General features: G+C 36.0%; 1 protein-coding gene across 1 annotated transcript in view; it reads right to left on the bottom strand.

Annotated features, from left to right (window-relative positions):
- Positions 1-498: 498 nt before the first annotated feature.
- LOC140137585 (secreted frizzled-related protein 3-like) overlaps positions 499-13,076 on the bottom strand; it is a 33,263-nt gene continuing 20,685 nt past the window's right edge. The window contains exons 4-7 of the mRNA XM_072159310.1: positions 8,683-8,795; positions 6,466-6,627; positions 4,860-5,033; positions 499-3,362 (exon numbers count right to left, since the gene is read on the bottom strand). Coding sequence (XP_072015411.1) covers positions 4,860-5,033; positions 6,466-6,627; positions 8,683-8,795 — 449 coding nt within the window. The 3' untranslated portion in view covers positions 499-3,362. The remainder of the gene's footprint in view (positions 3,363-4,859; positions 5,034-6,465; positions 6,628-8,682; positions 8,796-13,076) is intronic.

Here is a 13,076-nt window from a genome sequence, read left to right as displayed (position 1 = left end):
TGTATTATTATCTAACCTATACCATTGTATACCTTATTCTTAAACACTTGAAAAGTTTCCTGCAATCTTATTTAGAGAATAGTGTATTGTTTTTAGCCACGATGTCTCCCGTGTTATATATGAGACGATAGATGCACGATAGCGGCTAAAAACAATATATTTATTCTCTATCTAACATATTTCAGCCACTTTTCACAGTTTCATGTTCATTATGTTATTGTAAAATCGAACTTCATAATGAAATCTACAATGTATTATGTCATATCGGCCCAATCTTATGTAAAAGAGTGAGAATAGTTGATATCGTTGTAAAAGATTGTTCCCATGCAGTGATCACTTCACTCTTTCCAGAAAGAGTGAAATCTACTTTGCAAAAGTGGAATTCACTCTGGAATGAGTTAAATCCACTTTGAAAAGTGAAATTCACTCTGGAATGAGTGAACAAGGAGTGTAATTCACTCTCAAAAGAGTGAAATAGAGTGATCACTGTATGCAGTATTATTTTTAATGATTGAAATTTCACTCTTTTATTTTTAACATTTAAAGCGTGATAAAATGTTCAAATATTATATATATATGATGTATACAGGTTGTCTCACACTGATCACTAATATAAAATTGAATTGATTGAGCCCATATTTATTGGTATAGAGCTGTGAGTGTTTGTGCACGAGACATAGTCAAGTCTGATAGTGTAAACTCATAGCGAGACAATAAATATTGGGCGTAAAGCATCCATTTTAATCATTATTATGTTTTGGACCAAATTTGTTCATACACCAAACCATAGTAATGTATCATAAGGCCCTGTATTTCATAGGCTGTTCCCTTGTGGCGTGAGCCCTTCTTCCGTGTTCACTTGTTCCCATGTGACCTGCCACACAGACAACGAACCTTTGTTTTGCTTAGTGGCCGTATCCATAGGTTGTCTGTGTGGCAGGTCACATGGGAACAAGTGAACACGGAACAAGGGCACACGCCACAAGGGAACAGCCTATGGATGCAGGGCCTTAGAGAATAAAGATATTGTTTTTAGCCGCTGTCGTGCATCTATCGTCTCATATTACACAGGCGACATCAAAAGAGTTGTTTTACGCCAATATAATGACGTCGCCCGTGTTATATGGATGGACACCACGAATCAGCCGTAAAGTCGGCCCGGTCAATTTTGTTTTATTTCGTGTTTAGAAAATATATATCATAAGCTTTAAAATGTTATATCATTTGACTTCAAACGATATCCAGAAGCGGGATTATGGTTTGTTGAACTCTGTTCCTTCAACAAAATTGTACCTTTTTTCGGTTCTACATATGTCTCTTTTTCCACATTTCTGGTAAAAAATATCAAAAAGTCATAATTGGCGGTCATTACAAATCATCCCCAAGTCAACGAGGTTCAGGAATGTCCTCTCATTGTTAATTGTTGGTTATACAAACCTAGACAAAATACAATGCTTTGTTATCCACCACTTGAACAGGATTGAGCCAAAGCAAACAAAGACAGGAACTATTTAAAGATTCTATAGAAATAGGTAGAAGCTTATTATCCTCTTCAGCAACAGGATTATTGATTGGTTTAAACAGTGTTTGATGAGATACTTGTCACAACGAATTGATATACCTATGAATACGATCTTCACGCACTGTAACTCAGAATACAATTTGCCGAGTTTACGGCTCATTCGTAGTGTCCAGTCACAAATGAGATGATGCCTGACGGCTAAAAACAATACCTTTATTCTCATTCTTAAGCATTTAAATTTGAATAAAAATATTAATCATAAGCATACCAAAATTTAATATAATCAAATCATTTTACATTGTTTTACAAGTAATTACATATATGGCTTAGAATCGATCAGTCCCGTTATTGCTATCCTCCGATTGGTTCAAATAGTGAGTACGAGTATTACATCGACTCGCAGGCGCTGAACCCTGTTACATCGTGTCATATCACACGGCTAAGAACCAATAAGATTGCAGGAACTTTCTCGAGTGTTTAAGAATAGTACCGTAATTCCCGCCGTATTGGACGCTCAGCATTATTCTCTCGGCATTATAGTCTAGCGAAGAATTATTAAAACGTCATCGTATATACCATTATACTGAGCACTAAAAGTATCCGTACACTTAAAACAAAAGCAATATCCTAAAGACACTAAACCTAAATTACCAAATAAAGTAATCAATAGATGGATGATTTGATATCCTTATTTAGACACCTCATTAGGCACAACGCGACTTTATATTCCCAAGTTATACCAATGTGACAAAGATTTACGTAGACTATGAGCACAGTGAGTAAATGTTGATCTGTCACGCTGTAATGAGCACGTAACAAAACTCAATGGGAATCGTCCTGAAAGAGGAAATATGTGTCACTTTTGACATACTCATTTTTTTTTTTTTTCAAATTGGTGTAACTTGACGGGATAAAGTCGCATCGTCCCGAACGGAGTGTCAAAATACGCAGAACTAAATTATCTGTTGAAGTGTACAGATTCTTTTTGTGTGCAATTATGATTCAAACGTCATCGTATAAGGCAAACCGCAGCCGCATCATGTACCAAGGTCTTCACATAATAGACCTCTCTTGTCCTATATATTTTTATATGTTTGCCACCCAAACTCATAACAAAGAAGGGTCTTATATACATCTCTTACTGTTATCTCATAAAATGTCAATAGTATTTAGTATACCATTGTATACCTTCCAAATAACATGGAAACACACAACACAGGGCGTTATCATTTGGGACACCCGGTATTAGCCAAAGCACAGAAGTTCTGTTACACACTATACATAATAATAGTAACATATTTGATAAATTTATGCTTATCCCAGCAGACACACAAGGTTTTACAGAAAAGGTTCAAATGTCGGGTTATATAAAGGGTATAAAAACGTTTTTTAAAAACGTGATGGAAAACATTCTAGCAGAATGTTATACTGTTGACAAAATTCGGGGACAAAATATTTTAGCAAAAATGTTTATTTACAATAACGTTTGTAATCTTTATATGACCCCACATATTAATTTTTTTTAAATGTTATTAAAACGTTTTGAATTATATGTTTTAAGAACATTTTTGTGTTCGCTGGGTATCTTTAAACATGGCGTTCACAGCAATACACTATATAACATAATATTATACAAATATTGCGTTTAGTACATATCTCATTTATATATATCATTTTGTAAACTAGTTATAAAATTGTTTTTTATCATTGACATTACAATTGTACAATGTTTCTTCGTCGTTATAGGTATATTGAGCATTGAAGTCAATCTGTCTTCTGTCAAGCGCAAGTATAATGCACCAAACGCCAAGTCAACGATGACATCTGGAAGTGTGAAATTCTGAAACAAAAAAAAACAAAGGAAAACAAATTTCACTATACGACTGCATGCGTGTGTCTTGTAAAATTAGACAGATGAATGAACGTGAACGCGGCGATACGTAAACGTGTGATATTAATTGGGTGCTCAGGTGACTTGGATTTGGATCCGCCGAAAAGGACATGACACTCTAAATAAAGACGAGGGGGCCTACGCACTCAACAACATCTTTGACCAACTCATCACGCCCTCTACGGTGCATCCTGTTCCCTATAAAAGGAAGTAGCCAGATGTGGTGCGTTGCCAGTCTGATGAAACCACTAGTGTAGTTGTGAAACGTCACTAAAACGTGAGTAAATCACCATCGTTTTTAGTTGGAATTGTTCAAAACGAACAAAAATCACAGGTTAATTGGGTGCAATTCAGGGGCGTCGATTGGCTGCAATACAGTGGCATTACGTGATAACGCGCGTTTACGTACCGCGTTCCGAGTTCGTTCACCTGATGCTGTTATAATATGTCTAGCTTATTCATACTCGGAGTATGTAACATCTCCGGGTCGCACAAGCTCATTACTTGAAGTTTACTTCAGGGCAAAAGATTGACTATATATTTTAAAACTGAAGTACTTCAGGCGGGTTCCTAATTTGAAAGTGTCTTAAGTACCTAATAGGTTTATCTATATATAACTTCCGTATACATAATACATAAAATCATCTTAGAAGTATGTGCGTGCATACTTTCCCCCCTTTTGGGCATTGTACCTTATAGAGACAACTCGGGAGACAACTGTATTCCCAAACAATATAATAGCCACTCGTCTCCGAGTCTGGTTTGCTGTCATATTTTTTGTTGTATAAAAGAGGCCCGTGTGGCTATAGACACACAAACGAGTCATTAACAAACACTAAACACTTTTGAAAAAATATGGGCACTCAATTTTAATTTAATCTATCTTTAGAATTCAGGGCGAAATCGAGGAAGTGACGTCAAAACTTGACCGTCGGTTACCCGGTGCGTAGCCGAAACTGCCGCCGGTGGACATTGATTCGTGGTGGCACTTCCCTGTTTCTACGAATTTACAGTTGTAATAGATTTTATTTGAATAATCTTGAACAGTGAACTCTACTTTAGAGGCAGAGACGGATCTTTGCAATAAATGAAATAAAAAAGAATGATCTAGCTGAGAACGTCTTGTACAGTGTGAAGCTTAAGCAAGAGAAAAATAATATTGGGAGGGTGCACAATGCAGGAGCAATATAAATCGTGGTATGGCGTTTGTGTTTACCGTTTATTGGAGTTAAAACCAGTAGAGACGGTCAATAGTTTCGAGATGTGGTGGCTCTGAAAAGAGCCGTTTTGATTTTTTGAAATGTACGATCTTATAATTATGACTTTTTTTACTTCCAAGTTTGAAATTAAGTCCAGATGCTGAACATCCGCCCATCATATCAGAGTTATCAAAAGGAATTTGTTCAAAAAGTTACCAATAATAGAAACATGTGTTTGTAAACATACCTATGTGTAAACCGCCGCCCTCTCCCTCCTACTTTGCGTGTTCTGTCTATTGTCTCTCCCATGCCGACTCCGTCTAGATGACGTCCTCCGTCGGTCGTTCGATGACGGTCTTCTTGTCGTGACCACTTGTTCTTGAGCCAATCTTTGGGCGCGTTTTAATTTTTTGTTCCATTTCTGAAATATGAAAAAACGCCATTGTAATCAAAACATTAGGGCCACTTTTGGCTAGAACAGAGTCGGAGAGGAGCATAACCTACGACTCAAATATTCAAAGTACAAAGTGGAGTCAACTAACACTGATTCTCAAAAGTTGTCGCCAGACTGTCACAAGAGAGTCAGTTGACTCTAGCCGTGGAATCAATTGACTCTATCCGTGGAGTCTATTGACTCTACCTGCGGAGTCGTGCACGACGTGGTAGTTATTAGACACTGACTCTCAAAAGGAGTCGGACAACTGACTTTCACTACAGAGTCAATTGACTCTACCCGTGGAGTCAATTGACTCTACATTCAGAGTCAGCGACGCGGTACACAGTGTACAGGAAGTCAATTGACTCCACGGATAGCGTCAACTGACTCTCTTGTGACAGTCAGGTGACTCCTTTTGCAAGTCAGTGCTAGTTTACTTCAATTTGAGTGTCAGTTGACCCCATTCTGGCTATCAGTGCAGCACTTTGAATCCTTTAGAAAAATGCGCTATACAAATTTATTATTATTATTATGAAATATTTATCGGCATTGTCTCTTCAATGAATTCAATTTTTTGAAGTCAGGATCTCTTTCGTGTGAATTTTTTCACACGTTACCAATTATTTAAGGGCCTCTGTATCAAAGTAATACATTTTTAAAAACTGCAATAAGTCATAATGATCATAATTGTGTGGTTTAGTTCACTATTGAACCCCATGCAGCAGTAGAAACATTTCCTAAAGCACTTATCAGTTGTCGTAAAAAGGCTGTAAAACGGTAGCGTAAATTATTTTCTCCGCAGAGATTACATGTAAATTAATATGCATGAGCTGTAAATTCTACTAAGCTCATTGCTTTCAAATCGTATCTGCAATGTTTACTTACATTTTCATGAAAAAAAATATCGAGATTTCAGGTATTCTAAAGTTTCACCGTAATGAACCCATTCACTGGGAATGGGCCAAACATGTGGTTGGCTTCCTTGACTCATTTCATATAAGAAATATAAAATGTATTATTATGAAGATTTTTTTAGTTAAATTGCTAATAGTGGCAAATATGGCTCCTGCCCCTGGACGAAAAAGATAACTGACCGCGTACAAGCAGTCAAAGTCTCAGCATCACCCGATAATGAGGACCGATTGTTCCATAAAATGCGACTGGCAAAACTACTACGCACTTACCGCGTATTTTTACGGTCTATCGCGTAATCACGAAGGCACGCAACGCTCTAACGCGTATACGCGAAGGCACACTGGCGTGATTGTTAGACACGGCACGATGGAACAATCGGCCCTCATGAATATGCAAGAATTTAGAGCATACAATGCATGCACGGGCCGAGACTTTGACTGTTTATACATGGTCTGTAGTAGTCTGTGCTCCTGCCATATCCCACTTCCCTTACCAAACTCACCTTAACCAACCGAGGCCAATCATTAGATGACCACTCTTCTATGATGCAATCTTCTTGTAATAATAACCTGCCATTGTATAGATCTTGATAACACATCACTACGTATTCCACGTTGGAATAGATCTTCGGACACACGCAAGAGTCTTCAGTCCACAACAGCACCTGTAAATGAACAAAATTTGGATATTCCAGTCGAAATCCACACTACCCCTGTGGAAGATTTTGAAAATATCTTCCACAGGTGGAGTATGTATTTCAAATGTAATTTGTCAGGGTTAATCATTTTGAAACTCATACTCCCACTGTATTACGGCTTTACCTATGTCGCCCACAACTAGAGTGAGTATTTCAAATGGAAGTTACCCATTGTCTATTCTATTTAAAACTCATACTCCCTCTGTGGAAGACTTTAGCTAAATCTTCCACATGGGTAGTGTGGTTCCCGGTGCTATATTTTTTATAAACATTTGCATAGGAACCGCATCGTGAGAGGCAAGGTTCATTATTGATCGGAGATTATATACATATTTATTAGTAACAGACAAGTAATAGTATATCGCGTGTATGTCCTTTATTCCGTAATCATTAAGTTTGTTGAACAAACGCCTTTCTGGAACTGCGACTCGCAGTATTATATAGTAGTGTAGCCTCTGGACTATGGATCCAAAGGTTGTGGGTTCGAACCCTGGTAGAATTTAAATTCAAATTGATTTATTTTTCTTTTGTTAAATAAGAAGAAATAATGGCCATAAATCTGTCTTATAAAACTGAACACAGCGCAATTTAGCCTCATATACTTATGTACATCATGTAAATGTATTATGTGATGCAAATGTTGACCAGGATAAAAAAAATATCGCCGCGCGGGTACGCCTCTGTTATAATGGTAAGATCGACTCGAACTGAGATCTGATATATCTACGAAGATGAGAAAGGCTTATAGCTTCGGGGAAAATATATCAATAATTAATAACAGCGAAATTTTGGAGAAACAAAACGGGTTTTTTTCTCAGAATTTCAAGTCAAGACGGTGATTTAATTATGGTTGTTCTTATTCGTTGTGTGTTTACCTCTTCCTTTCCAAAAAAAAATATATTACTTCCTGTGTTAAGAAAGCATTTTTGTCTTTTTTATCTATCATGGCATTATAATCAAATCGATGGAATTCATATAGCGACAAAAGCATTATGATGTAAAAAATGAAGCGATAAAAACTTAGTGCCGAAAGAAATTTAAACTATCGTTTTAAATTACTGATCAAGACCTGCAGCTGGGAACGAACTTGTTTTTACCAATGTTATCAGTTTACATTTACCAGTAGTAGATGGGAGGGTTTTTTCCAACTGAAATTTATTATGTTGCGCGACATGATTTATATAAGCATAATTTCATTCGATCAAAACATTCATGTTCATAATTTGAGAAGGAGTGGTGCGATTTTAATACCGATTTAGCGTTCGTCGTGTTTTAAAGACACATTGTGTTGAAAGACAAATTATTCAAGCAAATTCAAACTACGTTTTAAGAACGTTTTGAAATCAAGTAAATGTTTGCAAATATTTTGCAAACGTTCTTAAAACGTTTATAACCTTTTTATAATCCAACATTGAAACGTTTTCTGGCCACCTTTGTGCACCCAATTAAGAACGTTACAAAAACATTTTGTGTTGGCTGGGTATATTTGTTGTGATTTTCTCATAGTGTCAAACTAGTCCTTCGTATTCTATGTACCGATGAGGGCGACATTCTCAGGTGTTTTTTTTTCAGTGGAAGTCGTTTTGCCATTGTCAATATACTCGTGCTAGGGTGATTTCCAGTGGCGTAGCCATGAGCGGAGCCGGGAAGGGGGAAACTGCCTCCCCAACAGAAATTTTTCATGTGTAAAATGGGAACGGCAAAGAGTAAAGTGCATGTCATTAAAATGACTAAAATGCCAACAAAATTAGTTAAATAATAACCAATTAACCGTGTCCAAACATAATATCTCGCCCAGCTCTTGTCTTCCTCTGTCTTATTATCGACATGATGTTTCATGGTCCAAAATAATTTTGTTCGTACATAATTTTGTTGTAAAATTTTGGATTTTTTTTCCGTTTTAACATAACACGGGATCAAAAATGATTTTCCTCAGTCAAAATCAACTAATTTACAAAAATGATGTACCTGGTGCTTTACGGACCCTCGGTTCATTATGATATGACCGGGGCATTAACTTACCTCGCCATTTGGGATGAAAATATCCGTGTGTACCAGAACATCAATTACATTCACAGCAGTGTACATTGTAAATTCATTTTCTCTTGTGAAAGATTCAACCCTCATTCGTATAACTGTAATATTGGAAAGAAGAACAAATTCGTATTATACATATCTGATAAAGCAGCATATGGCACATGCAGTTAGATCTTAGGTGCAAAGGTATTCATTTTGGGTTCGATCCCCGGTAGAAGAAAATCATGAACGAACAATGTCAGCTCTCTCCATTGATTGCATTTTTATTATGGGGCAGCTGGAGCCATTAGATAAGGAGCTACAAGGAAAGCCCGAGTAATCTGTTGGTAATAAAGAATACGTTTTACATAATGGGAGAAATACGTCGAAACATTGAGTTATTCACCCAAATTAAATAAGAAATCGAATGTAGTTGTGGTTGGCACTTGCTAGTGCCGCGTTTCTGGTCGACCTGAATCAACTTTTGATGTTAACATGGTTAATGCAGTCACGTCCCGAAATCACGTTTTCTAGGACTGTGGTCTTTCCGCGATGTGATAATTTTATTTCTTTGACAGCTTGTTTATTCCACATGATATCAGCAGGTTTACAGCATCTTTTATTGACATCAATGTTGTCATTTAAGGGATCGGATAGCAATGTTTGTACAAAACGCCTGAATATTTTAGGCCTTTTTTTTGAAAAAATGTCAATCTTCAATGCGAAAGGTCAAAATTGTCAAATGATGAACGGCTTTTCCTCCCATTTTAATACATTACACTGTAAGAACACATCATTGATTATGTAAGTTAACTTCAAGTCAGTTAATATCAATTTTTAATAATTTGCCATAAAATTTGTATTGTATCGCGAATTAAAAAAAATTCGCGGGAACAAATATGCACTATTTGCGCATGCGTTTCCAGGGAGGGCATCGTTTTGGTAGCAAGATGGCGGATCCATGCAAATGGATCTTAGGGCATATTTAGAGACAACAAACTAAAAGGAAATAGTATGACTAAATGAAGAACAATAAGACATTTTGCTCCATATATTTGTGTCATAAAACCACTATTACATCTGATATGTCATTTTAAGGTATTTCAGAAACTCTTTAACTTGGTTCAGAAATCTAAGAGTTCAATTTTAACAACGTGACGGGTCACTATGTGTGATGTGCGTCGAAATGTGTCTCTTCAATGTATGCTTACTGCCTAGTGATCTTTGATGCCAAAAAACATTGTGCTAAAGCTGTTGGTATCATATGACGTAAACAAGTTGTCAAAGAAATGAAATAACCGTCTCCAAGAAAGACCACAGTCTCGCAAAAATATATTTTCCTTGAATTGTCACCTTTTCAGTAACAATGTTCATTAACCTCCAATCAACAACCATAGCAAAGAAGCTGACACGAACATTTTGTACCAATATACATTCCCGGGATACATTCTAAGGTCATTATATGAGTATGCGTATATTGGGGTCAAAGAACTGCGTCTTGAGAGTTGAGTGTGCTTACGATCCTAGTGATGTGCTAGGCTCGATCCTCCAGTTCACGAATACTCACGCACGACCGTTCCTGTGTATCGAATAGAAGGATTGTGGGTTAAAAGGCGCCCGCCATTAGAGGCCAGAAGGATTTAGGCTAGTGACGCGACGTACTTCCAGGGAAAGGTTTGATGTGATGTCTGTATCAAATTAATTGCCTCGTTCATTTAATTTTTTTGTGAAATAATAATTGAACGCATAAAATATAAAGTTTTAATTGTAAATTAAATCAATAGAAATGCTTTGTATTTCAAGTCAATTTATAAACAATTACTAAGGTATGAGGTTGTCAGAAACAAGTGAAAATAAACATTGTAAGATGCAAATGATATATTACCTCATAATTTTCATAAAGATGTCATTTTATCAGACTCAGAATAATGACAAATTACTTCAAATTATGTGCTGAAAGATTGAACTGTGTTTGCAGATCAACATGATCATAAACATTGTAAAAGACAACCGCATGTTCGTATCAGCCAATAGATCTATTTTAAAGTTCGTAAGTTCAGCAATATAAAACTCTTAGCACCACTTTCAACTTATATTTTTCTTATAATCTATCGCATTTCTCATATTGCTGAGATAAATCCTATAACACGTAAAACTAAATTGACATTTTGAGACCAGATTGTCAAAACTAATGTTCAGTCAAATTAGAACGGAGACACCCATATTATCCTTCACTATAAAAACAAGTGTTAAGGCCCCTAACAGTCAATTTTGAGTTTCCCGTCACATAATTTCTGAAAACAAGTGAGGTAACTTTTTCATTATTCATTATTCATTATTTTTCTGCCTTTCATTATATGACCAACGCGCATGTAAAATGTGTTGTTATTTGCCGCTCACTCACTTGGAGATGGATATTTAGCCCAAATGAGATTAAAAAGTATATTAAAAAGAGTCTGCAAGGTTGACAGCAAAATGCATGTTTTAATTTTGATTTTTCCACAAAAAATAAAGGGATATTCATTTTTTGTTGTTGCAAATATAAGCAGTTTTTATTGGTATTTTTGGAAAATCACAATAATGAATTCAAGTGTAGGTCAGAAAATGAAGTGAGGGCGGGTGACGGGAAACTCAAAATCGACTTTCCTTGGCCTAATATGTATTAACACTGGGCCCTATATGAGCAACGCTTTTCTAACACTTAACACCTTTATTAAGACATTGCGTTAACATTTTAACATCGTTAACATTTTAACATTACCAATTCGAAAATAAACATGTTAAATTTTCAACACTCGTCATGTTACACTTTCACACTCTTTTCAATGTGTTTAAAAGGTGTTGCTCAAAAGGTGCTATTACACTTGTCTTTAGTGTTAACATAACCAATATGTTATTACTTCTAAATGCACAGACAATACAAGTATAGTTTGTACAATTCTTGTGTAAATTTTGAATGAAACTTCAAAAAATGACAAAACCATCAGCAACTTAAGTCAATATAAACATTATGAGACATTTTAAAATTGAAAAATGTCACACCACAATTTATTGCAAAATGGCAATGTGTTGAGTCGATTAGATTGGAATTCAATTGAACTTCATCCAAGCACGTTTCATCCTATAAAAACAACACGCAAAGTCCATTAAAGGTGTCGCCACAATAAATTGTCTCCTTATATCATTCTTGATTCTCTAATGGTTTGGGTAAATGTTCTCTTTGTGCCCCCTTGCCAGGTAAAATGAAGTATCTGCCCTGTTCATTGGGCAAAACCTGTAAAGTGTGCTGAGGCTTGTGGATCAATGTCTAGGCGTTGTGCCTGTGCGTAGCGCACTAAATCACTGCGCCTTTTTTTTCCAAGAAATACACACCTTATACAGGAGTTCGGATTTCCGGATTTTTATTAGTGTCAAAGGGTGTTAAAATCTAGCAGAAAAATAGTTCACATCAGAAATCCTCAATTTGAGAGACTCGTTTTGGATAATTACGTGAGTTGTCATTCATTTAATTGTGTTTTTCAAGCTTTTACTAGTAACATTGGCGACTGGAATTCCAGTCGTTTTCAGGAAGCAAAGTTGGACATCTAGACATTTAGTTTGATTGAAAAGTTACTCCTCTATAGGGGTGGTTCGCACAGTGCAATTTTTCCTGAACTAGTCCATTACAAGCAGATACTGGTGGTGTGTTTTACTTTAGTTTGAATAAAAGTAAGATAACCACAATATTATCATTCTAATTTACTACATTATGACAAATTGCCTGAAAATAAATCCACAACCCGTCATGATCACTGCATACTGACGTATCACAGGTAGCTACAAAACTGTCCCTTTATATTATAAGGACTATAGAGGGCGCAATATCAGCTTTTAAAAACTCAAATAACGGTTAATCACGGTAGAATCGCGGTAAATCGCTGCGTATTTCCTAAGTCACAAAAGTGAATTCGATGCTAAACCGTATACAACTTGGAAGTAAGCAAATGAACCAAATTAGTTCCGGTGTCAATCTTTCGTAAACACCTTGAACAAGTGTTATACATGTTGTAGAATGAAGCGTTTGATCTCGTAAAAGATTAGTCAGATGTCCCATTTTTGAAGATACATGTATATCTTTTCACCAACAGTACTATAAAGTAATTGCTAAAAATTCTAACTGCCAGTAACAATGAAGTTCCAGTACACGATTTAATAAATCTAATCCTTATTAAAATGAATTTCACTTTAAAAGTTCTAGTGGTTACCATTTCTTCTATATATAAGCACCCCTTTATAATAAATATTCTTGAGAGTATTTTAATGTAAATCTCTAATTTGCTTCTCCGTTCTTTATTATATTGTTGAAATTAAATGTCAGGAATGTGACAAATATACAAAACCATAACCATTATGAATATCAA

Source organism: Amphiura filiformis, chromosome 17 (assembly GCF_039555335.1).
Source record: "Amphiura filiformis chromosome 17, Afil_fr2py, whole genome shotgun sequence".
Lineage (NCBI taxonomy): Eukaryota > Metazoa > Echinodermata > Ophiuroidea > Amphilepidida > Amphiuridae > Amphiura > Amphiura filiformis.
This window is presented reverse-complemented; position numbering and strand designations above follow the sequence as displayed.